This window comes from Felis catus, chromosome E1 (assembly GCF_018350175.1).
Source record: "Felis catus isolate Fca126 chromosome E1, F.catus_Fca126_mat1.0, whole genome shotgun sequence".
Classification (NCBI taxonomy): domain Eukaryota; kingdom Metazoa; phylum Chordata; class Mammalia; order Carnivora; family Felidae; genus Felis; species Felis catus.
In genome coordinates this window covers 5,739,483-5,766,736 of record NC_058381.1, presented here as the reverse complement: position 1 = coordinate 5,766,736, position 27,254 = coordinate 5,739,483, and the positions used below count along the sequence as shown (strand labels likewise).

The 27,254-nt window shown below is 44.9% G+C and overlaps 1 protein-coding gene across 4 annotated transcripts in view; it reads right to left on the bottom strand.

Annotated features, from left to right (window-relative positions):
* Window positions 1-27,254, bottom strand: part of DNAH9 (dynein axonemal heavy chain 9) — a 334,028-nt gene that overhangs the window by 259,505 nt on the left and 47,269 nt on the right. For all 4 annotated transcript variants that reach the window (XM_023244531.2, XM_045045039.1, XM_045045040.1 and 1 more), the window contains 3 exons: window positions 21,382-21,517; window positions 17,431-17,627; window positions 16,916-17,340 (listed from right to left, as the gene is read on the bottom strand). In XM_023244531.2, coding sequence (XP_023100299.2) covers window positions 16,916-17,340; window positions 17,431-17,627; window positions 21,382-21,517 — 758 coding nt within the window. The remainder of the gene's footprint in view (window positions 1-16,915; window positions 17,341-17,430; window positions 17,628-21,381; window positions 21,518-27,254) is intronic.

Sequence of the window (27,254 nt, the reverse complement as noted above, 5' to 3'; positions counted from 1 at the left end):
TTTTGAGTACAGGGCACAGCACGAGTGAAGGCACCGAGGCTGGATTCAGTCTGACATATTTGAAGGAAAGGAGAAAGGTCAGCGGGCAGAAACAGAAGAGGAATCAGGGAATCACGGAGGAGGGGTGAGGGAATCAACAGGGGCCAGACGCTGCAGGGCCTTGTTCGCCAGGGCGAGGAGTCCAGATTTCATCGTTAGCACGAGAAATCTGAGTTGGAGAAGTATGTTTTCAAAAAAAAATTTTTTTTAATGTTTTATTTTTGAGACAAGGAGAGACAGAGCATGAGCAGGGGAGGGGCAGAGAGAGAGAGGGAGACACAGAATCTGAAGCAGGCTCCAGGCTCCAGGCTCCGAGCTGTCAGCACAGAGCCCGACGCGGGGCTCGAACCCACGAACCGTGAGATCATGACCTGAGCCGAAGTCGGACGCTCAACCAACTGAGCCACCCAGGCCCCGGAGAAGTATATTTTCAAAAGATCTGTAGCTGGCAGAGAACAAGTTGTAGCCGGAGGTGGTGATGGTGGCATTGGATATGGAGAGACAGGAATGGAAGCCAGGAGGGCATTTAGGGGCTCTAATGGTTGTGACAGAAGATGATGATGATGTTGACTTTGGCCTGGAAGGTGGACTGGAGCGGTGGTCAGGTTCAAGGTAATTTCACACGGAGATGCTAGAGGACCCACTGATGGACTGGAGGGGAGACACTAGGGGATGACAGAAATCAGTAACAACTCCTGGTGACGGGGTCAATGGTGATGTCATGTACAGATTTGGGGAAGAACTGGCGAAGACTGGGGTTTTTTTGGACGGAGAAGGTGGAGGAGGAGTAAGTCTTAAACGTATTGTGTGTGAGATGCCTCACAGACACTGGACACCTAGTGGGGGATATCTGTGGGTCAGTTGCCTGGAAGTCTTGGTTTCCGGAGAGCTGAGGCTGAAAATATAAATTGGGTAGTTATCGGCACACAGGTGCATTTACAGGGACGAGTTAGGTATCATCTGGAATGAGAATGTAGATAGAGTTCAGGATTGAGATTTCGGAAATGCTAACATCTTGATGCCTAGAAGAGGAGATGAGCCCAGCCAAAGAGACCAAGAGGGCACGGCCAGTGAGACCGAAGAAAAATAATAAAAGTGAGGTATCCCGAAAGCCACACGAAGAAGCTCTTTGGGAAAGACAGAATAATCAGCTATGCCAAACGCTGCTGATGGGTACGAGTAAGATAAAGGTGGTCATGGCCACAGGATTCGGCCATGTGGCCATCACTGGTGACCTTGACAAGGGTGGTTTCGGTGGAGTGGTCCCGGAAAGCCCTGACTGCCGAGTAAGCGGGAGAGGAAGTTGGAGACGACTGTACAACGCATGCGATAATATGGATAAATAACCCCTCCGCCCAAGCCGTGAAAATGCGTCGCTAAAGTGGCAAGAAATCAAGGAATCTCTGGAGGCTGAAGGTGTAGTGAAAGCAAGCACTGAGTAAGGCCCCCAGCGGTCTTTCCTGTGATGGTTTCTCCTCAACACTGGAGACCTTGAGCTGCTATTCTGATTGCTTTGTGGGACGTGGGGACCTGGTGATTCAGCCTGGGGCCCCCACGAGGTGAGGAGGCTGGTAGGAAGCCGCATGTGAAATCGCGACACCGTGAGGGCGTATGAGAAACAAAACACAGAAAGGGCAAGGATGGAAGTTTCCTGCTTTCTCCTGGGCACTAAGTACACCCCTGCAAGTTGAAGTGTAAGTGGTCTGGGGTTGGAAGAGCCCCTCGAAGACTGGCAGAAACAGATACAGATCTCTCCTGGAGGAATGCAACCAGATTCCAATCCTCAAAGGATTCCCGCAAATAAAATCCCAAGGAACGTGACGCTGACAATCAAAAGTCATAAAATACACAAGGAAAAAAGTCACCAAGAGTCGGAGCCAGCAGAAGCAGTGGGATCCAACCTGCAAAGACTTCAAATATTGGAAGCCCAACTATAAAATCGCAATCTTTAACATATTTAAAAACAACAAGAAGTTCCTGTTGAAGTGTCTTGCTTCATTGTCTCTGACCCATGTAGCAGGAAAAAGTGCCTTCCTCGTAGTTTCTCAGACACCAATTCAAGACTCAGAAAAAATACCTTCATCCTTCTGAGCACAATGTATCAGTTAAGACGGAAATGCTCTCGAGGCGCCTACGTGGCTTGGTCGGAAGAGCGTGTGACTCTTGATCTCAGGGTTGGGAGTTCGAGCCCCATGTTGGGTGTAGAGATCACTTAAATAAACAAAACTTAAAGAGGCAGAAATGTTCGCTGTTAGGAATCACCCTTCAGAAGCCTAAATAAGCACCTAGTCTCCATAGGTCACAGTTCCTGCCCCTGACCTCGTATTTTAAGTTCTAATATAAATTCAGCATTGCCTGAACTGGCAGGAAGAGAGGCGATTTCAGAGGCTCTCCAAATATATCCAGACTCTGTGATCGTGCATGGACCTTTGCCTTCTGAGAAGTGACAAAACTTACTGAAAATTATAGGCTGTGATGGCATTACTTTGTGAAGAGAAGCAGACAAAGCCTTTAATATGTGTTTTAGCAATTCAAAAATGATCATACTGTGCTACGCCGACAGCCAATTCCAGGAGAAAGAAGCTAATAATTGTTGGTAGGTCTTTATGTTACCCTTAATCTATGGCACAGAGAAACAAAACAGTTTTAAACTGTCAAAGCAGAAGTTGTCTTAAGATCATCTTCTAATGAATGTACTCTAAAACTGAAAAAAATTGAGGGGCACCTGGGTGGCTCAGTCAGTTCAGCATCGGACTTCAGCTCAGGTCATGATCTCGCAGTTCGTGGGTTCCAGCCCTGCATCGGGCTCTGGGCTGACGGCTTGGAGCCTGAAGCCTGCTTCAGGCCTGATTCTGTCTCCCTTTCTCTCTGCTTCTCTCCCACCGACAATCTGTCTCTCTCTCAAAAATAAGCATTTTTTAAAAATTTTTTAAAAAACTGAAAAAATTGAATGAAAGAGAACCCTTGATATTTGAGCAAAGAACAAGAAAATACAAAAATGAGTAAGCAAAATTTTATAAAAATGAAACAGAAGGTCTAAAACTGGAACGTATAATTAAAATTTAAAGCTCAATGAATGGATTCAACGGGAGATCTAAACAAAGCTGAGAGAATGAGACCACTGGGTGATAAAAGCGGAGACGTTATCCAAACTGCAGTGGAGACAGAAAGCTGTAAATTATGAAATTCATTAAAATACATGGACGATGGTGACAACAAAAAAAAACCCTCACGTAAGTTTAGTAAGAGCTCAGAAGAAAGCAAGAGAGAGAGAATGAGCAAGAAGCAACCTCTGAGATCTCGGCTGAGAATTTTCTCGAATTGCCGAAAGACAATGTAAGTTCGAGAAAACCCACCAAATTCCAGGCGGCATATCAAGAAACCCTCAAGGTCCTTCCTACTGATACCTTTACCAAAAAGGAAATGCAGATCTTAAAATTAGCCAATTAGCTGTAGAGCAAAGACTGACTTCTACCAAACCAAACCAAACCAACCAAACCAAAAAGCAAAAATCCCCCCAAAATGCAGATGGCTGAGTACTCAGACGTAAAAATGGCGTCTGGAACACGGTGGAATGCTGTTTTCAATAAACTCACAGAAAAGAGCTTTTATCCTAGAAATCCCTTGTCTACAAAGCCATTTTTGCCCCCAAGTAAAAGCAGAAAATACATGCATTTTCAGGCAAAGAAAGAATGAGAATTTCACCGATAGACTCTTAAAATAATGGAACTTCTAATGACCGTAACTCAGGAAAGTGGTCTGTAGTGTAGAAAGATGCGACGAGCAAAAGGTATTGGTAAATATGTAGGCAGATTTAAATAAACATTGAGTGTATAAAAATGAAGTAGAATTGTGGTGATTAAATAAATAATAGAGCATAACCGAAATCGCTGGGAAGGAGAACATAATTTGATGAATCAATGGTTGAGATCAAACTATTCTAAAGACTTCCTATTGACTGTGAGGAGAGTACCAGTACTGACACATTTATTCCTTTCAAGGATGCTTATTAAAATAGCTATGGTAGGGGCGCCTGGGTGGCTCAGTCGGTTACGCGTCCGACTTCGGCTCAGGTCACGATCTCACTGTCGGTGCGTTCGAGCCCCACGTCGGGCTCTGGGCTGATGGCTTGAAGCCCGGAGCCTGCTTCCGATTCTGTCTCCCTCTCTCTCTGCCCCTCCCCTGTTCATGCTCTGTCTCTCTCTGTCTCAAAAATAAATAAACGTTAAAAAAAAATTTTAAATAGCTATGGTAACCATAAGAACAGCAGACCTCGATCATATAACATCCAAATTAGCACAAGGAAAAAAAGAGAATTAAAAAAAAAAAAAACAATGTAAAATTCAACCTCAAAGGAGGCAAGAAAAAAAAAAGAATAGAAACTATATAATAAAATGGTAGCAGAATAGATATTAATGAACAACCCCCCCCCAGCTAAAAGATATATATTAAGGTGAATAAAACATTCAGTTCTATGCCGATCATTAAAAAGTAATCTCGAATATACAGGCGCAGAAAGATTAAAAGTCAAAGGATACAATGAGCGACGCCAAGCTCATATCATACAGAGGAAATTGGTTTAGTTATATTAATATAAGACAAAACAGGCTTTAATATGAGAAATATAGTTAGTAATAAAGACGATTTTAATGTGTGGCTGAAAGTTCCAATTTGCTGGAAAGATACAAAAAGTCAAGCTGTGTATGCTCATGTAACACAACCTTAAAATATACGAAGCAAAAAGTGACAGAATTACAAGGCGAAATTGACAAGCTTCCATCAAAGTAGAATATAACTAAATAGAAGAGGCCACATCCAAGAGGGTAGGAAGGGCAAAGACATGGTCAGAACTACATGGACTTTCCAGACTGTCCACAGGAGGGAGGAAACTGAGGGCACAGTGAAGGGAGAGAAACACACCCCCCACCCCCCACCAGAGAGCCCACATGGAGACAATTAATCCTCGTAATATTAGGCTTTGAAAACCAGAGGGTTTAAATTTTGTGAGTTCTTACAACTAGTGGAACTTGAAACCTGGACTTTTAAAAAGTCAGTGGGCTTGGCTCTGTGAGGGCCGGGAGGCCAAGGGGAAACTGAGTACCTGCCCTTAAAGAGACAGCACAACAAAAAGCCCAAGGAGATGCAGCAGAGAAGCAGCACTTTGCAAGGTGCCTGGGGGATATACGAGGGAGAGTTACTTACTAATGTTACAGCATGTCCCAGAGACACAGAAATAGCTGGGGAACTCCTCCAGGAACCAAGAAACTGGCAGGTGCCAGTTCCTTCCCCCACCCCCCAGCATAAACACACAGCCACATGTGGAACTTGCTACCTAACTTGCTAGCTCAGCTGCCCCGCCATTCTGTTCCCACCATGTTGTGTTTGGTTACCATGCTCCCCAATACACTCTTGGCCAGAGCCCACACAAGGCAATGCCACAGGCCTGGGAGTGTGCGAGCAGTCCATATGGTGGCCAGCACCACCCCAAAGGGACTTCTTCCCCGGAGGGGGAAAGACAGCCACCCACAGCAGTCGGCCTGTGGCCCCGGCAGTGGGCTGGAGACGGACATCTGGTCTGACCGCAGGCCCCGACCACCAATGAAAGATTCTCAGGGGACAACACAGGGAAGGTGGCATGCAGTTTGGTGCTATTGCATCTCTGGCAAACGCCTGGTCTGACTCAAGTCAAGTCCAAGGCATCCTAAGAGTGGCCCATTAACACCACAGGAACCAAACCCTGCCCAGAGTAAGCAAGGAGAATCACCGCAGATGACTGGACTGAAGGAAAAAGCGACTCGGCCACAACAGATGGGCACACACATCACACATAGGACACATCCCTGAAGCACCAGGTTCTGGTGAACAGGGGACACTGCACTACCAGGAACTGTAGAACCTCTTCTTCATAAGAAGAGGGTCCTCCTTCTTCACTGTACTACTTTCAAGTGCAGTAAACAGCTGTCTGTCCTAACACAGAGAAACAGACACAGAGTTAGATAAAATGAGGAGACAGAGGACTATGTCCCAAATGAAAGAACAGGACCAAACCACAGCAAGAGACCCAAGCAAAACTGACGTAAGTAATATGTCTGATAGAGAATTTAAAGTAATAGTCATAAAGATGCTCACTGGATTTGAGAAAAGAGTGGAGGATATCAGTGAGATCCTTAGCAGTGCGACAAAAAGGAACTAATCAGAGATGAAGTACATGATGAATGAAATAAAAATATGCTAAACAGAATAAACAGCAGACAAGATGAGGTAGAAGAATAAATCAATGACCTGGAAGACAGAATAATGGAAAGTCTTCAAGTTGAGCAGGTGAGTGAAAACCAATTATGCAAAATAAGAATAGACTGAGAGACCTCAGTGATACCATCAAGCATAATTTCATGTGCATTATAGTCATCCTAGAAGGAGAAGAGAAAGAAAAGGGTGACAGAACATTTATTTGAAGACATAATAGCTGAAATTTTCCCAAATCTGGGGAAGGAAACAGAAACTCGGATCCAGAAGGCACGGAGATCCTCCAACAAAATCAGTGCAAGGAGGTCCACACTAAGACATGTAGTAATTAAGATGGCAAAAAGTAGCACTAAAGAGAGAATTTTTAAAGCAAAAAAGAGAGCAGTTACATACAAGGGAAACCCCATAAGGCTATGAGCAGATTTTTCAGCAGAAACTTTGCAAGTCAGAAGGGAGTAGAATGATATATTCAAAGTGTTGAAAGGAAAAAGCCTGCAGCCAAGAATGTTCTATCCAGCAAGGCAGTCATTCAGAATAGAAGGAGAAATAAAGAGTTTCTCAAACCAACAAAGTTTAAAGGAATTCATGACCACAAACCAGCCCTACAAGAAATGTTAAAGGGGACTCTGAGTGGAAAGGAAAGACCATAAGCAAGACTAAGGAAAGTAGGAAGCACAACACAGTAAAAGTAAGTATATCTGTAAAAATCAGTCCAGGGACTCACAAAATAAAAGGATTAAAATATGACACCATATACCTAAAACAAGGAGGGGAGAGGAGTGAAGATTGGGTTCAAAATTAAGCAACCATCAACTTACCATAGTCTGTTATATGCAGAAGATGTCACATAGAAGTCTAACGGTAACCACAAATCAAAAACCGGTGATAGATATGCAAAAAAAAAAAATGAAGAGAAAGGACTCCATATATATCAGTAAAGATAAAGCCAACTTACAATGAGAGAAGAGAGCAAGAGAAGAAACAGAGAAGAACTACAAAAACAACCATAAAACAAGTAACAAAATGGCAATAAATACATACCTATCAATAATTGCTTTGAATGTCCACGGGTTAAATGCTCCAATCAAAAGACATAGGGTGACCGAAAAGAAAACAAGACCCACCTATATGCTGCCTACAGGAGACTCATTTCAGACCCAAAGACACCTAAAGACTGAAAGTGAGGGGATGGAGAAACATTTATCATACAAATGAATGTGGAAAGAAAGCCAGGTTAGCAATTACTGTATTAGACAAAATAGATATTAAAACAAAGATGATAACAAGAGACAAAGAAAGACACTATGTAATCACTGATGGGACAATCCAATGAGATGTAACAGTTGTGAATATTTATGCACCCAACATGAAGGCCCCAAAATACTTAAAACAGTTAATAGCAAACAAAGGAAATAATCGATAGTAATACAATAATAGTAGAGACCTTTAACACCCCACTTATATCAATGGACAGACCATCCAAACAGAGTATGAATGAGGAAACAGTGGCTTTGAAGGACACGTGGGACCAGATGCATTAGATATATTCACAACATTCCATCCTAAAACAGCAGAATATGCATTCTTTTCAAGTGCACATGGAACATTCTTCAGGATAGAGCACATATTAGGCCACAAAACACATGTCAACAAATTCAAGGAGACTGAAGTTATTCCATGCATCTTTTCTGACCACAATGCTATGAAACTAGAAATCAATCCTAAGAAAAAAATCTGGAAAGAACACAAATTCATGGAGATTAAAGGACATGCTACTAAACAATGAATGGGTCAACCAAGATATCAAAAAGGAAATCCAAAAATCCATGGAGACAAATGAAAATGAAAACAGAATGGTCCAAAATCTTTGGCACGCAGCAAAAGTGGTTCTAAGAGGGAAGTTTATAGTAATACAGGCCAAACTTAAGAAGCAAGAAAAATTTCAAATAAATAATCTTACACCTAAGGAGCTAGAATAAGAACCCACAAAACCCAAAAACAGTAGAAGGAAGGCAACAACAAAGATTAGAGAAGGAATAAATCAAATAACAACTAGAAAAGCCATAGAACACCTCAATGAAACCAGGAGCTGGTTCGTTGAAAAGATCAACACACTTGATAAACCTTTAGCCAGACTCACCGAGAGAGAGAGAGAGAGAGAGAGAGAGAGAGAGAGAGAGAGAGAGAAGAGAGAGAGAGAGAGAGAGAGAGAGAGGAGAGAGAGAGGAGAGAGAGAGAGAGAGAGGAGAGAGAGAGAGACAAAGAGAGAGAGGAGAGACAGAGAGAGAGAGAGAGAACTCAAAATCAGATCAAACAGGAGAAATAATTGACATCACAGAAATACAAAAGATGATGGGAGATTATGAAAAATGATATACCAGCAAATTGGACAACCTAGAAGAAATGCATAAATTCCTGGAAACATATAGCCTCACAAAACTAAACAAGGAAGAAACAGAAAATTTAAACAAACCAATTACCGGCAATGAAATTGAATCAGTAATCAAAAAACTCCCAGAAAAACAAAAGTCCAGGACCAGATGGCTTCACAGGTGAATTCTACCAAATATTTAAAGAATGAATACTTATTCTTCTCAAATTATTCCAAAAAAATAGAAGGAAAACTTCCAAATTCATTCTACAAGATCTGCATTACCTGATATCCAAACCAGAAAAGATACCACCCACACACCCACACCCACCCACACCCATGCTATAGGCCAACATGTATGATTAACACACATGCAAAAATCCTCAACAAAATATTAGCAAACCAAATCCAGCAATACATTAAAAAAGTCATTTTCCATGATCGAGTGGATTCCCAGGATGCAACGGTGGTTCAATAATTGCAAATCAATCAACATGACACATCACATTAAGAAAAATAAGAACCATATGATCATTTCAAAAGAGGCAGAAAAAGCACTTAATAACGTATAACGTCCATTCATGATCAAAACCCTCAACAAACTAGTCTTAGAGGGACTATACCTCAACATAATAAAGGCCATATATGAAAACCTCACAGCTAACATCATACTCTATGGTGAAAACCCAAGAGCTTTCACCCCAAGGATCAGGAACAAGACAAGGATGTCCACTCACCACTTTTATTCAACATAGTACTGGAAGTCCTAGCCACGGCAAATGAACAAGAAAAATAAATAAAAGGTATCCAGATTAGTAAGGAAGTAGTGAAACTTTCACTTCAGATGACATGACACTATATATGGGAAATCCCAAAGATGCCACCAGAAAACTACTAGAATTGATAAATGAATTCAATAAGGTCACAGGACACAAGATCAACATACACGAACCCGTTGCATTTCTATACATCAATAGTGAAGCAACAGAAAGAGAAATTAAGAAAACAATCCCATTTACAATTGTACCAAAAATAATAAAATACCTAGGAATAAACTTAATCAAGGAGGTGAAAGATCTATGTCCTATAAACTATAAAATGCGGATGAAAGAAACTAAAGATGACACGGACAAATGGAAAGGTATCACGTGGTCATGAACTAGAAGAACAAATATTGTTAAAATGCCCATACTACCCTGGGGTGCCTGGGTGGCTCAGTCAGTGAAGCCACCGACTTCGGCTCAGGTCGCAATCTCACGGATTGTGGGTTCGAGCCCCGCGTTGGACTCTGTGCTGATGGCTCGGAGCCTGGAGCCTGCTTCGGATTCTGTGTCTCCCTCTCTCTCTGCCCCCCCCTGCTCATTCTCTGTTTCTGTCTCTCAAAAATAAATAAATGTTAAAAAAAAATTTTTTTTAATAAAAAATAAAATGCCCATACCACCCAAAGCAATCTACAGACTTAATGCAATCCCTACCAAAATACTACAGCATTTTTCACAGGACTACAACAAATAATCTTAAAATTTGTAAGGAACCCCGAAAGAATCCAAACAGCCAAAACGATCTTTAAAAAGAAAAACAAAGCTAGAGGCATCACAATTCTGGATTTCAAGTTATACTACAAAGCTCCAGTAATCAAAACAGTATGGTACTGGCACAAAAACAGACACATAGATCAACGGAACAGGATAGAAAGCCCAGAAACAAACCCACGGTTATATGGTCAGTCAATGTTCAACAAAAGAGGCAAGAATATGCAACGAGAAAAAAGTCTCTTCAACAAATGGTGCTGGGAAACCTGGACAGCTACATGCAAAAGAATGAAACTGGACCACTTTCTTACACCAGACACAAAAATAAACTCAAAATAGATTCAACACTAAACGTGAGACCTGAAATCATAAAAATCCTAGAGGAGAACACAGGCAGTGATTTTTCTGACAGTGGCCTAATCACATCTTTCTAGCTAAGTCTCCTGAGGCAAAGGAAACAAAAGCAAAAATAAACTATTGGGCGACATCAAAACACAAACAAAGCTTCTGCACAGCATAGGAAACAATCAATGAAACTAAAAGACAATATACTGAATGGCAAAAGATATTTGCAAAGGACATATCCAATAGAGGGTTAGTATCCAAACTATATGAATTTGTACAATTCAACACCCCAAAAAACAATAATCCAAGTAAAAATGGGCGGATGCCATGGACAGATCTCCAAAGATGACCTACAGATGGCCAACAGACACATGAAAAGATGCTCAACATCACTCATCATCAGGGAAATGCAAATCAAAACCACAATGACGTATCACCTCATACCAGTCAGAAAGGCTAAAGTCAACAACACAGGATATAACAGGTGTTGGTGAGAATATGGGGAAAGGGGAACCTTCCTGCACTGTTGGTGGGAATGCAAATTGGTGCAGCCACTCTGGAAAACGGTATGGAGGTTCCTGAAAAACTTAAAAATAGGGGCACCTGGGTGGCTCAGTTGGTTAAGCATCCGAGTCTTTATTTTGGCCCAGGTCATGATCTCATGGTCATGATCTCATGGTCATGAGATCAAGCCCCCATGATGGGCTCCTTGCTCAGCATGGAGCTGCTTCAGATTCTGTCTCTCCCTCTTCTTCTGTCCCTCCCCTGCTTGCATGGTCTCTTTCTTTCAAAACTAAATTAACATTTTTTTTAAAGTTAAAAATAGGGGCATTTGGGTGGCTCAGTCAGTTAAACAGCTGACTTCGGCTCAGGTCATGATCTCACAGTTCATGAGTTTCAGCCCCATGTCAGGCTCTGTGCTGACGGCTCAGAGCCTGGAGCCCGCTTTGGATTCCGTGTCTCCCTCTCTCTCTGCCCCTCCCCTGCTCACACTCTGTCTCTGTCTCTCTCTCTCAAAAATAAATAACATTAAAAAAAATTTTTAAGTTAAAAAGAGAACTGCCCTATGATCCAGTAATCACACTACTGGGTATTTACCCCCCAAATACAAAATACTAATTAGAAAGGATATATGCGGCTGTATGTTTACAGCAGCACTATTTATAACAGCCAAACTATGGAAGCAGCTCAAGTGTCCATCAACTGATGAATGGATAAAGAAGAGGTGAGATAGATACACACACACACACACACACACACACACACACACACACAATGGAATATTATTCAGCTATGAAAAGAATGAAATCTTGCCATTTGCAACAACACAGAGGAAGCTAGAGAGTATAAGGCTAAGCGAAACAGGTCAGAGAATGACAAATAGCATATAACTTTGCTTGTACGTGAAATTTAAGAAACGAAACAAACTAAAGGAAAAGGAGACAAACCACAAAGCAGACTCTTAACTGTAGAGAACAGACTGATGGTCACCAGAGTGGAGGTGGGAGGGGTGATGGGTGAAACGAGTGATGGGGACTAAGCATACATTTACCATGATCGGCCCTGAGTACTATACGAAGCGTTGAATCGCTATATTGGACATCTGAATCTAATATCACACTGTATATGGACCATCCTGGGGTTAAAATGAAAAACTTAAAAAATATATATATCTGGAAGAACCGTATGTGTGAAAATATTAAATATATATATAAACACATCATAACGGGTATTAAAAATACTTAGAACTAGGGGCGCCTGGGGGGCTCAGTTGGTTAAGCGTCCGACTTCGGCTCAGGTCATGATCTCACGGCTTGTGAGTTCGAGCCCTGCGTCGGGCTCTGTGCTGACAGCTCGGAGCCTGGAGCCTCTTCAGATTCTGTGTCTTTCTCTCTCTCTCTGCCCCACCCCACTCACACTCTGTCTCTGTCTCTCAAAAATAAACATTAAAAAAGAAGTTTCTAAAGACTTAGAACTAAATTATAACGAAAATATTACATACGAAGACCTGTGAGATGTAGATAAAATTGTACCAAGAAGGGAATTCGTAAATTAATTATATCGTTTAATATTTATATTAATTACATTTAAATATTTTACATTGCTTTAAATATTACATTAACAAAGACAGCTCAAAGTGAATAAGCCAAGCATGAATCTTAACTTAGCCTAGGAGAAAAAATAAATCCAAGGAAATAGAAGGACATAATAAACATAAAAGAATAAGTCACTGAAATAGAAATTAAATTGTGACAGAGAGGATCAAGGAGTTTATAAGATACTTCTTTGTAAATCTCTGGCAAGATTAATCAAAGTATTCAGAAAGCACAAATGGAAATGAATAGAAATGACAAGGGGGACATAATCATAGATTCTGCAGAGAGTAAACAGACGAGAATATTATGAATTTTAGGACAATAATTTATTTACATGAAGCGGATACGTACCCAGACAACTATGACTTACTAAGGAATGTAAAACCTTAACATCCCTCTTACCACTAGAAAAATCATAGGTACAAAACTCATCACAAAGAAAACACTGAGCCCAGATGTTCAAGGGAGATTTAAATCAAATCTTCAAGGATCAGAGAATTCCAATCTTACACTAACTCTTCCAGAGGATAAACAGGAAGGATTACTTCCTAAGTCATTTTATGAAACTAGCCAAACCACAGAGCATGGTCAGCAAAAACGTGAGAAAGGAAAACTGAAGGCCAATGTCAATCACAGAGACACATCAACAATAACCAATATGTGTTCAAACAAAATTAAGCAGTGGATATATTGGAAAAGATGATACCTTGTGTTGGGCTTTTCTCAGTAATACTCGGCTGGCTTAACATTAGCAACTAATATATTCACCGCTTTAACATTTCAATGGAAAACAATAGAATCATCTTTAACAGGGTTAGAAAAAGCAGTTCACAAAATGTTACGGCCATTACGTCAAATCCCCTTAACCAATTAGGAATAGAATGGAATTTCTTTAGGGGTTTCTCTGGCTCAGCTGTAAGAGCATGTGACTCTTGATCTCAGGGTTGTGAGTTCGAGTCCTGCGCTGGGTATAGAGATTACTAAAAAAAAATATTAAATAAACTTAAAACAAAAAGAAGGGAACTTCTTTAACTACATAAATAGAATCCACAAAAACTCACAGCAAATATTATGTTTAGTGGTGAAATGTTATAGTATCGCCTTTAAGATCGGACAAGATGGGGTGCCTGGGTGGCTTAGTCAGTCGGGTGTCTGACTTCGGCTCAGGTCATGATCTCGCGGTTTGTGGGTTCGAGCCCCGCGTCGGGATCTGTGCTGACAGCTCAGAGGCTGGAGCCTGCTTTGGATTCTGGGTCTCCCTCTCTCTCTGCCCCTCCCCTGCTCACACTGTCTCTCAAAAATAACATTAAAAAAATTTTTTTTAAAAGATCAGACAAGATAAGGGTACCTGTCATTATAAATTTGTAGATGATGACCATGTACATAGCAAATCCAAAGGAGAGCACAGATAAATTATTGCAATTAATAAGTTAATTCAGCAGAGATGCTTGATATAACATCAATAAACAGAAATCAATTCCATTTCCCCAGAAAATATAATCTTAAAATATCGTTTATACTAGGAGTCCAAAATTAAAATACCTAGGAATAAATCTTAAAGACACGAGAATTACCTTAAAGGTAACGATTACAAAATTTCGTCGAGAGACATTTAAGACATAGGTTAATGGAAAGATGACACATTCTTGAGCAGGGACACTCAGCATGTATGGATGACTACTGTCCTCAAATTGAGCTATCGTCACTGCAAACGGAATCAAAATCCCAACAGGTTTTTTTTTTTTTTAGTTCTACAAACAGAATTTTACATTTACATAGAACAGTAAGGGCCAAGAATTGTGGAGAATTCTTAACGAAAATGGACAAGGCGGGGACCTGCCCCGCAAGATACCAAGATTTATGACAAAACTATGGGAATTCGGATTTTGTCATATTAACGCGGCGGCAGATAAGGGGCTACTTAATGTGAAAGATGAAACTACAAAGCTTTTATGAAGAGGGTATGGGAGAGCACCATTAGGATCTCAGGGCGAAAAAGCATTTGTTTAACGAGACCGACTGCAACAGAGGGGAAAAGATGAACGAACACGTGTGGCTACGTTATGATGAACTGTTCATGGAAACGTACCATAAATGCAGTGGAAAGACAGGTCACAAAATGGGAGACTGTGTTTGCGATACATACAACTCGTACAGGATTAGAGAGAGTATATACCAAAGAGCGAAAGGAAAATCTTGTAAATATCATAAAGGCAAAAATAAAGTCCGACCAAAAGTGGGCAAGGGGCACCTGGGTGGCTCAGTCACTGAAGCGTCCGACTCTTGGCTTCCGTTCGGGTCGTGATCTTATGGTTCATGAGTTCGAGCCCCACACCGGGCTCTGCGCTGACAGCATGGAGCCTGCTTAGGAGTCTCTGTCTCCCTCTTTCTCTGCCCCTCCCCTACTCCCTCCCTCTCTCTCTCTCTCTCTCTCAAAATAAATAAATAAACTTAAGAAAAAAACGGGTAAGCGCTCTGTATGGGCACAGAAGGAGAAACCCACAAACTCACCAAAAAAAAAAAAAACCCAACATAAAAAGATGAGCCACTTTATTCAGAAGCAGGGCAATGCAAAATATTTACCACGGTAAGATACGACGAGGCACCTCAGAGCAATCGGGTCATCGTCTCCTTTCGGGGTTAAGGAAATAGTGGTCAAAGGACAAGAACTCCGCCTGTTTATCCTGTCACACCAACTACCAAACCCTGCAAAGTCGCACCTGGTGGAGAGGCGCCCGGCAGGTGCTTTCACTGCATCCTGTATCAACCACATACTCTGAGGCGCTAAGTGACTTGCCTCTGAGCCTGCCTTCCACACGCAAACCAATCCACCCGGAGCCCACGCCTCCAACCGCCTCCTCTATCTGGTTCTCACACTCCAGACCTCTATCCACCTGCTCTAACCACCCCAGGGCCAGGGACCGAAAACCTAGACACCGTCAGTCCCTCTGGCCCCAGAGCCTGCGCAACTCATTCAAGAGAGCCAACTGTCCACCCGCTGGCCCTGTCTCGACAGCTCTGTTCCAGGGAAACCACAATAAAGGCTCTTGCTCACGTTTTCCCATTGTTGCCTCTGCCTGATGGACCCCGGCGCCTCCCCCTTGCAGCCCTGCATAGGCGGCATGGTGCATCCTGTCCTGAGAATCCAGTTGTAGAACCAACTCTCTTCTCAGGGGCAGTCATTGCCTACGGGGTCTCTCGGGTGGCCCCACCGCATGTGAATGATAATAAGGCCTGTGTTTTGAGACACGCCTCCATGTCCTTGGATCCCCAGACCTACCAATGGAGAGGGACCGTGGAGCAGAGACATTCAGAGACATCTCCGTGAATGTGGACAACTGGCCTCTTCTTAAAAGCACCAGGCAAACCCACTTCCAACATCCCACCATGATCTCCTGGAGTTTTCTAGAGCAGAGGACCCTCACCCCGGTAGGGTCTCTTGGAATTTACTTGCAAACAGACACGTCCTCCATGGGGTCATTTCCTTTCTGCTCCCGGTGCTAGATCACTGGGCGGGGCGGCGGGAGCATTGAGCGAAACCACCCCCAGAATCAAGGGAGGGGGCGGGTCGGCTCCCCTGTAGGCGCAGCTGATACACCACAGGCTGATGGCTGCACAGAGGGACCGTGACTGCCCCGAAGGACTCAGGGTGGGGGGTGCTAGTTGAGGTTCTGACTGTGGCAGATCTGTGGGGAGCAGACCAAGGTGAAGTGACCAGGAGACTGAGCACAGACCTGTTCACCCGGAGGCCGATGCTCTGGGTGGCAGAGCCTGGTGCTGGGTAGTCAAGGTGCCCCGGGGAACAATGTCAGGTCCTGTCTGTCCCGTGGCTAGAATGGCACACACACGGGCATCGGGAGTGTGGGGATTTAGTGACTTCTACGTTGCAAAGCGGGGTCATCCGAGACAAGGAGGGAGTGGTAGAAATAAAATCTAAGAGGCCCATTAGATGCCCTCTGTTTCCCAGGCTTGAAGAGATTTCGCAGGGCTGCAAAGGGAGCCTGGATCTGCCATCATCACGCGGAACGTGGTTTACCACTCACCGAGTGCCTATCACGCACTGGGCCCCGGATGGAAAATAAAACCAAAAGAGGCCACGTCTGGTGAACCAAGGAAAGCGCAGGACTAACGTTACCGCCAGCGTCCGAGGGCCTGGAACCTCAATGAGCCGTTTCAATTTTTCACTGAGCCAATGAACCCACTGGGGAAAACGATGAAGAAGATGAAAAAACATGGCGGCCCCAATGGCTCGGGATGCCGGAAGAAAGCTAGAACGACGGTCTTACCTGTTAGTGACGTGGTCAACGAGATGCTGCTTGAACGTGAGGCTCCACCTCTTAATGAGGTTCAGCAGAGATGCTTTAAGGGGTCGCACGTCGATTTTCATCCAGCCGTCAAACACCTTGACGGGCTCCAGCCCGCACACTTCTTCGTAGAGCTTCTCGTAGGAGTCGATCTGTGCCTTGAACTGATGGAGGAGAGGGGGGTTCTCTGGAAGGCCATCGTCTATGTGAGCTTCCATTTCCTCAGGTGTGAGGACACGTCCATACAACAGAAACTGACTCAGAACCTCCTTCCGGTCCTCCATGTAGAGGTAGGAGTATTGGCTGAAAGTGTTCCGATAGCCACTGCAGAGGGCCATCATGCTCTGAACCCTGTCCAGGAGCGTGCTCCTCAAGCTGGCCAAGTGGGCCACGCCCTCCATGTCAACCTGGGGTGGGGGGCAAGACCACAGCAGGCGGTTACACCAACACTTTGCACGAGGTCGCGGGGGAAGGCGCGATGGTTGCGAATTTGGTACCTGGTAGTGGAGAGAGCCGTTCTGTGGGGAAAGCCGTGGCACCAAAGACGATATTCCAAAAATGTTGGCCACCAGACCCTCGACGGTGTCGTAGAAGCCACCCTTCACTCCAGACTCCAGGGATGGAGAGAAAACCAATTCTGGTATCACTAAGCACAGCTGTGCCTCAAATATCGGGGTGAGTCCAGCTTTACTTTCTGAAACACAAGGAAAACACACACACACACAAAACAAAGAAGGATGTCAAGACGGGCAAAGCGCCATACCCGTTCTCAAAGCACTCGGAACCTTTTTTCCCTTAACACAGGCTGTTTGGGTATAGGAAAAATGGAAATGTAAAATTTGCTAACCCCCCGGAAAAGGTGAGGGGGGACGGTCTTGCAGTGTTTACCGACAGGGGAGCCACTGACATTTCGAATAGGCCAATTCTTGCACAGGGCCGTCCTGGGCATTGTAGGACATTTACCCTCCTGTCCTCGGAGAGCACGTCCCAGTGACTGATCAACCCAAGCCAGTCCCCTTCCACGTTCCCAGGTGCCTGGGTCGGGGGAGCGAGGCGCGGGCGGTGGAGAACAGGTTGATTTTGCACAGCTCATTTCTAGGAAGCGGCTGACTTCTTCCTCGGCACCAGCCACACGACCGCATCGGCTGTCACTAGGTGAACCGAGGCGTCCTTATCAATGGTCGCGCAAGCAAATAAATGAAAAGACAACTCGCAACCCTGGCCGTTCATCCTGTTCCACGAAAACAGAACTGACTTTAATTCTGTAGTCCTACGGTGCTAAAAAATTTAAAAACAGTATACATAATTAATGGATCCCTGATTACTTGCTAGACTAACTTGCCCTGCTAAATTTAAATCAAAATATAACACGGAGCAAGACGTTCCAAGTACGAGATTAGCGCTTCAACTTTTATTAATAACCACTTAGATTCCCAGGTCGTCTTAACTGGAAATATTCGGGAGACTGTTCCGCACAGCATGCTGCGGGTGGTGGAGACTCATCGGAATCCTCATCCCCTTCCTCCCTAGAAGCAGAGGTCAGGGTGGGCACGATTCCCTCCCCAGTGGGATGGGGGAAAAAGTGAGGGCTGCCGCCTCTGGGCTGCAGCCCTTGAGACAGCAGGGGAGTCATCTCTGTGCTCGCTCTTTTCTCTGCTCAGGACTAGAGCCTGGATGTGGCAGTGACCCAGCTCCATCACAGAAATGAAGACAAGGCAGGAACACGAACGTGGGGGAACCTCAGCATGGCAGGAACCCACCCGCTAACCTAAATGCTCACCTGAGTCTAGAACTTGGGGGATAGACCTTTTTGTCCTTTAAGCCACATTATTGATGGAGTTTTCGTTACCATAGCTTAGCCACTCACCCCAACTAAAGTAACTGGGGGGATCCTCAAAGATAAGTAGGACTAGGGCCTTGCCTTGAAAACTGTAAGGATGATTGGGGCGCCTGGGTGGCTCAGTCGGTTGAGCGTCCGACTTCGGCTCAAGTCATGATCTCACACAGTTCGTGAGTTCGAGCCCTGTGTCGGGCTCTGTGCTGACAGCTCGGAGCCTGGAGCCTGTGTCAGATTCTGTGTCTCCCACTCTCTCTGCCCCTCCTCCACTTGTGCGCGCGCTCTCTCTCTCTCTCTCTCTCTCTCTCTCAAAAGTAAATAAACATTAAAAAAAATTGCAGGCATGATAAATTTGCATGACTGGATTCAGGAGGGTCCCATCAAATGCAAATTTAACTTAAGGGAATACATGGTAATTATGCCATCATGGAATCGTTTTTAAAAACACCTATAACATCACACTTTGCATTACGTACTCAGGACATATTCTGCATTACTCTCTGTATGAGATACTGAAAACTTCACAGACCAGGTTGCATAGGGTTTACAGGAGGTAAAAGACTCATGAGACTGTTTTGACCGTGAGATTTCTGTCCCAGGCGCTCTCATGAGAACCGAATCCCTACATGAGACGGAATGACAACATCGTGACCGTAAAAACCAGATTGTCGGGGCGCCTGGGTGTCTCAGTCGGTTAAGCGTCCGACTTCGGCTCAGGTCACGATCTTGCGGTATGTGCGTTCGAGCCCCGCGTCGGGCTCTGTGCTGACAGCTCGGAGCCTGGAGCCTGTTTCAGATTCTGTGTCTGCCTCTCTCTCTGACCCTCCCCCGTTCATGCTCTGTCTCCGTCTCAAAAATAAAAATAAACGTTAAAAAAAAAAAAAACCAGATTGTCTCAGTCTGTACTGAGACAGACTCAGTCTCAGCGGTCAGTCACTTTGGGACTCAGGAGAGGGAAGAGCATTTCTCGGTAGGGTGGGTAGCATCTAACCTGGGCAGGGTTTGCATTCTGAGAGGCGACAGGGAGTCCAGCCCAAGCCCTGGGAATGGTCTTGGTCTCACCAAGCACAAAAAGGTGGAAATGATAAAGGAAGCAGGGGAGACAGCCCAGGTCGGGAGAGGTAGATGGGCACCGGTCGTTGTGGAGTCACTATGTTTAGGGACCATTTCTTATGCAGTGCCTATGGCAAGGGTGTTGGGGCATCTTCCCGGACCTTCTAGAGGACATTTGGTTGGTTCTCTATGATGAGCACTGTCAGCGCTGCTCCCCAGAAGCCAGTTCTCTGGTCTCAGTGCTTGCGCTCTGTGCCCCACTGGCTACTCGCCCCCGGGATCCCCCCACCCCGCCACCCCAACCTTGCTGACTATACTGGAGGCTGTTTCTTGCTGCCTGATCTCCTTGATTTGGAGCATCCTGCAACCCTGCAAACAAAGACTGTGCCTCTGACCTCAGTCACTCCCCTTACCAAGACCACATGGGGTTTGCCTGTCTGAGCTACACCCAGGACCGAGCCTCGCTTCCCTCTGTATTCTCAGCCCGGGGGCCTGCACCTGCCATCTTCTTTGGGCTGGGTATCTGGACACTGACCTTGACCTATCCATTTGACCTCTGGATTCTCTCCTTGGGTTGGACTTAATATCTTAAACTCTCATCTCACCTTTATCTTCTGGCTTCAACCTATTCCCCTCGGTCTTTCCCTTTCGATTAATTCTTCAGGGTGATCCTTGCTAAGCTGCTCAGAAGCTATCAGGATATGAAGGGTTGGTTTTGTTTTTGTACGTAGGCTTCGTGCCCAGCGTAGAGCCCAATGCGGGCCCTGAACTCACCACCTCAAGATCGTGACCTGAGCTGAGATCGAGAGTCGGACACCCAAATGACTGAGCCACCCAGGCGTCCCAGAATGTGAAGGTTTAGTTCAGCTTCTTCCTGAACCCTTCCACCCTTTCCATCCCATGACCTCCTAGCCCAGGTTGGCCCTGACTGTATCCTCGACACTGTGCACCTTAACTCAGTTCTATCCATCAGAAATTCAAGACGATTTTTAACCACTTCAGACAATGCCCATTACCCTTCTTAACATTCCTTTTCCTCCTGAAAGCGACCTCATCCCCAGCTGGTCTGACCCTTTTCACGTAGAAACACTCTGTTTCCTCCACTTAACCTGGCTGCTGCCTGTGTTCTCGAAAGGCCACAGAAAGAGAGTACATTAAGCTTCAAGGCACAAAACGTCCCCCTCCCAATACCACGAGGCGAGCCCAGCCTCGAACCCACAACCCCGAGATCAAGAGTCGCACACTTTCCCGACTAAGCCAGCCAGGCACCCCCTGAAGCTTTATTTGGATCGAAGTGGCATTTATGGTTTTGCTTTTGCTAAGGGCTTCACTATCTGTGAGCCTGGTTTATCATCTGAGTTTTAAAGAGAGAGAAATCTTTTCTCCGGGAACAATGCAGAAACTCAATACCTTTGCTATTCTCCTGTGTGTAGCTCACAAAACATCCACAACATTTTGGGAAAAAAGTCACAAAGCACTCGATCACACTTCACTTTTGTTCAACAGGTGCCACTGTTATCTTTGCGGCAAGAACACACCTCCATAAGCCAGTACATACCGGTGTTTTCCAGAAGGTACTTGAGGGAGCACTCAATGGCAAGAAAAAACCCATCCAGCAACATATCATCTATGTACTTAACATAAGCCTTCCAGATATTAGAGGTTGGGTCCGCGGCAAACAGACCTAGGTTCTCCTACAAAATAAAGAAGAACGGATTGAAACCATGTTGAATAATATGGAAGGACTGGTCTAGTTCTCATTGACGGGAAGGAAAACAACCTAGAGGGGGGAGAAAAGCATTCTCGTGAAAAGTTTGCTATCACACGGATGTTGAATCCATAGTGTCTAATGGGTTTAATCATTGATCGAAAGGATCACAAAGTTAATCCGTGAAGGGCAGATGGGGTCTCATCCTGTCCCTGAGGAAGGAGGAGGGGGCCCGGCCACTTTCCCAGGAAAGATGGGACATAGGGTGCTGATTTATAAGTGCTGACGGGTACGCCGTGGAGAAGCGATATCAAGACGGGAGTCAGGGCAGAGAGAAAAAGGGACGCTATGGATAGAGGGCTTGGTGATTCAAGGCGCGTAAGAACTTTGGGGTTCAAGCAAGTAAAGCATTTCCTGGCGAGTCCCCAGAAATGAGCTGGAGGGGTTTGCTCAGGGCAGTTGCCATTAAAAGCAGCCGGCTCCCTCCCCCGTTCATGCTCTGTCTCTCTTTGTCCCAAAAATAAATAAACGTTGAAAAAAAAAATTTAAAAGCAGCCGGCTGAGTGATTTAGAAAACGTACACACATCAAGGAATGCGTGCGTGCTCTCTCCCTCCTCCCTGATCCGGTGGCGTGGGGCACACACATCCCACCTACCGCCATCATTTTCATCATTAAGCCTTCTGACATCGACTCTCTATTTATCGCACATCTTCAAAGAAAGCGGTAACTACTCTGAAGAGGTACGTTTTTTAGGCGACTCACGCCCCTTTACAAACATGTCCACGTATAAACCCCCCTGAATTAAAAACAAAAAATCTCATAGCGGCGCCTGGGTGGCTCAGTGGGTTAAGCCTCTGACTCTTGATCTCTGCTCAGGTTCACGATCTCACCGTCGACGAGATCGGACCCCATACCCGGCTCTGCACTGGAAACGTGGAGCCTGCTGGACATCCCCTCTCACTCTCTCCGCCCCTCCTCTGCGCGTGCTCTCTCCCAAAAAGAAATTTAAAAAATCTCATTCTTTATTAAAATTTTTTTAACGTTAAGTTTTGAGAGAGAAAGAGAACACAAGCAGGGGAGAGGCCGAGAGAGAGAGAGGGAGACACAGAATCCGAAGCGGGCTCCAGGCTCCGAGCTGTCAGCACAGAGCCCGACGCGGGGCTCGAACCCGTGTACCGCGAGATCGTGACCTGAGCCGTCAGACGCTTAACCAACTGAGCCACCCTGGCGCCCCTCATAGATTCTTAAATGCAGAGAACAGGGGCGCCTGGGTGGCGCAGTCGGTTAAGCGTCCGACTTCAGCCAGGTCACGATCTCGCGGTCCGTGAGTTCAAGCCCTGCGTCAGGCTCTGGGTTGATGGCTCAGAGCCTGGAGCCTGTTTCAGATTCTGTGTCTCCCTCTCTCTCTCTCTCTGCCCCTCCCCCGTTCATGCTCTGTCTCTCTCTGTCCCAAAAATAAATAAACGTTGAAAAAAAAAATTAAATGCAGAGAACAAACTGGGGATTGATGGAGGGACGTGGGTGGGGGATGGGCTAGATGGGCATTAAGGAGGGCATCTGTTGGGATGAGCCCCGGCTGTTGTATGTAAGTGATGCATCACCAAATTCTACTCCTGAAACCAGTGTTGCACTGTGTGTTAACTAACTAGAAGTTAAATAAAATATTGAAAAAAAAAAAAGGTCTGACGATCCTGTCTTTACATGATAAAACTCTAAAATTTCCAAGATGCATTAACATACCCCTTTCCTTCCTATGCAGGTAGACGAGTTTCTGAATGATTTAAAGCCCAACATCACACAAATCACAACACAGTGACAATACAGAGTTGTTCTCGGGTATTAGTAAGCCTGTATGTCTGTTTGCTTCTTTATTGTGTAAAACATTCAGTTCTGACTGCTTTGTACGGTTTTATCTCCTCAACGTCATGCTCTCAGTATAGCTCTCCGTACCTTTCGACTCTTCACCTCAAATCTACTATGGTCTGGGGGCGGGGGGAGGGGGGGCAAAACTGTTGGAATTTCTGTGAACCAAGAAGAAATGGCTCCAGTTTCTGATTTTCTGGTCAAGACAGAGGGGTGAGATCAGACCTGTCCGTCCGCGACACAGATGCAGCTATGGCAGATGCAGCACAAGAAACCATTCTTGGGGGGCAATTAGATAACAGGAACACGGGGCTGTGTTCCTCGGGAGAAGGGAAATACACACACACACACACACACACACACACACACACACACGGTGAGTTTCACCTGGCTCCCGACCTAGAGGCACTTTCCCAACCATGGCATGGAGAAGTAGACCACAGTGACAGGTCCTTCCTGATGGGCAGAAGACCACCCAGCAGTTGGGGTTTGGGGCTACTGAGATTGCCGAATCTTCTGCAGTCTCTGGGTGGTAAGCTGCACATCCTTAGGGCCAGACTCTGCGAGGCCTGGTGGAGAACAGTTGCCAGGGTCCCCTGAAGCTGCGTGGAGACTGTGTGGGCCTGCGGTAATATATCTGGGAATATCCGGTAATATATCTGGAAAATACCTGTGTGCCTTCGGACATAAATGAGGACATCTTACAGATAGCCCAGGCACATTCTGCTGAGCCCCCAGCAACACCGTGCTTGGGGGTGAGAGCTGCTTTGTCCTACAGTCAGGCCCCCTCGGACCCACCCTCACAAAGCTTAAAACCGAGCCTCGGCAGGACCAGCTGACCCACCGGTAAGTCAACTGCCTGCCGAGGCAAAACACGAACCCTTTAAGGGGACTAACGCTCAGATCCTAAAGTGGCATCCGACATGACTAAGACATAATAAGAAAAAATCACTAGACACGCAAAGAAGCAGGAGAGCGTGACGTTTAACCGAGAGAGGAAACAATCACCAACAACATACTCAGCAAATAGCCGCCATACCAATCCGGGGATGCCTGTTCCTAAGACTTGTTTTATGGAGACAAAAAGGAACTTCTGCCACATTAAAAACAAAAGCAGACGCAGAAAATAGAACGGATGTTGGAATCAGGAGACAAGCATGGCATAATTTGATTAGAAACTCAAATTTGGGGCGCTTGGGCGGCTCAGTGGGTTAAGCGGCCGACTTTGTTTGGCTCAGGTCACGATCTCACGGTTCATGAGTTCGAGCCCTGCCTCGGGCTCTGTGCTGATGGCTCGGAGCCTGGAGCCTGCTTCCGATTCTGCGTCTCCCTCTCTCTCTGCCTCTCCCCCACTCATGCTCCATGTCTCTCTCTCTCTCTCGCTCTGTCAAAAATAAATAAAACATTTAAAAATTTTTTTAATTAAAAAGAGAAAAAAGAAACTCCTCAAATTTAATGAAAAACAGGTTCAATAAGCCCACATACTCCAAGCTGGGTGAACAGAAAGTAAACCTACTTAGGCACATTGTAGTGAGACAGAAAAAAGAAGTCCAAGGATTTTTTAAAAAAAGAATCTATTAAAAGAAGCCTGGGAGAAACAATACTCTGCATATACAGGAGCAAAGACACCAAATGCAGCTGGCTTCGCATCAGAAACATTGGAGGGGAGGAGACAAGGAAATAACTTTTGTAGGGAAGATAAAACCATCTACGCAGAATTCTGTATCTAATGAAACTATCCGTCAAGACCAGAAGTGAAACAAGGACAACTCAGATACACAAAAACTGAGAGAATGTGTCGTTAGCAGACGGCAACTGCAAGAAAAACTGAATGGAGTTCTTCAGGCTGCAGAGAAATGACTACAGGTGGCAAGTCAGTTTTACAGAAGAGGGGGAAAAAAACCAAGTCTGGAAATGGCGAGGATGTGGGTGGATCTAAAACACCAGAAATATTTTTTTCTTGAGTTTTTTTTCTAACGTTTATTCATTTTTGAGAGATGGACAGAGACAGAGTATGAGTGGGGGCGGGGCAGAGAGAGAGAGGGAGACACAGAATCGGAAGCAGGCTCCAGGCTCCGAGCTGTCAGCACAGAGCCCGACGCGGGGCTCGAACCCATGAACCGTGAGATCATGACCTGAGCCGGAGTCAGATGCTGAACCGACTGAGCCACCCAGGAGTCCCTTTTCTTGAGTTTTTAAGGCAAAAATATAGAATACTCTACAAGGCCTGGGATTTAGTGTGGGATTTGTCACACACACACACACACACACACACACACACACACACACCAACAGTACCAAAGATGAACGGGGGTGTTTGAATTGAACCATACTGTGGCTACGTTCCTATATTTCATGGGAAAACAATCACTGATTGTAATTAGAGACCTATAACCCACAACAACCATTGCAAATGTAAATGCAATGACAGCATCATTAAAGTAAAAGATGGAATACCCATTGAGAAATCAGAATAGGATATTTTTAAAAATAGAGAATAACAGGGGCGCCTGGGTGGCTCAGTCAGTTGAGTGTCTGACCTCAGCTCAGGTCATGATCTCGCGGTTTGTGAGTTCGAGCCCCACGTCGGGCTCTGTGCTAACAGCTCAGAGCCTGGAGCCTGCTTCGGATTCTGTGTCTCCTCCTCTCTCTGCCCCTCCCATGCTCATGCTCTGTCTCTATCTCTCAATAATAAATAAACGTTAAGTAAAAAAAAAAATAGCAAATAACAAGAAGGAAGGAACAGAGGAGCAGAACAACACAACAGAGATGAAGCAAACAGGAAGTAGCCAGATGGTAGGGCTAAATCCAAGCACACCCATAATTACACTAACCGCAATAGTCTAAACATCCCAGTTAATAGGCAGAGTTGTTAGGAAAGTAAGTTTCTACTATACTGTCTATAAGAGAAGGAATCAGAAAGTCATGATATTATAAATGTGTCTGTATTAAAAGAGCATCACAAACTTGATGAAAACTCAGACCGCACTAAAGGTTTAGTCAAATCACCCAAAGTCACAGGCGGAGATGTTAACACGGCCCTTTCGGTAATTGGTAGAACAGACAGACAAGAAATCCTGAAACCATACAGAGGATCTGGACAACAGTATCAACCACTTTGAACTTTAACGGAGATTCATAGAGCACTACACCCAACAACGGGAAGAATGAAGGCATTGTCAAGTGTACAAGGAATGTGCAGTAAGATGGGACAGTATTCTAGGTCATGGAACAAGTTTTGGTGAATTCCAAATGATTTGGATCTTACAGAGTACTTTCTCTGGCCACAACTGGACTGAACTCAAGGTCGATTTCACTAAGCTATCCAGAGAAGCCCTGAACATATGGAAACGAAACAGTGTGCTTCCAAATGACCATTAAACAATGAGTCACGAGCAGAAAAATTTAAGAGTGAATGACAATGCAAATGAGGCACATGAAATTTGTGGAATGCAACTCAAGTACAGCTAAGAGAGAAAATTACATCAAATGCTTGTATCAGAAAAGAAGAAAGGCTTAGAATCAATACCCTAAGTTTCTGCCCTTGGCGGGTAGGGGGAGAATGAAAAGGGGAGAACAACCTCAAATTAAGGAAAGAAAGGATAAAGCGCAAAGAACAGAAATTAATGAACTAGAGGGGTGCCTCAGTGGCTCAGTTGGTTAAGCGTCCAACTATTGATTTTGGCTCCGGTCACCATCTCGCAGTTTGTGAGTTCGAGCCCCGAGTCGGGCTCCGAGCTGACAGTGCAGAGCCTGCTTGGGATCCCCTCTCCACCCCCTCTCTAGCCCTCCCCTGATCGTGCTCTCTCTCTCGCTCTCTCAAAATAAAGAAATAAAACTTAAAAACAAATTAATGAA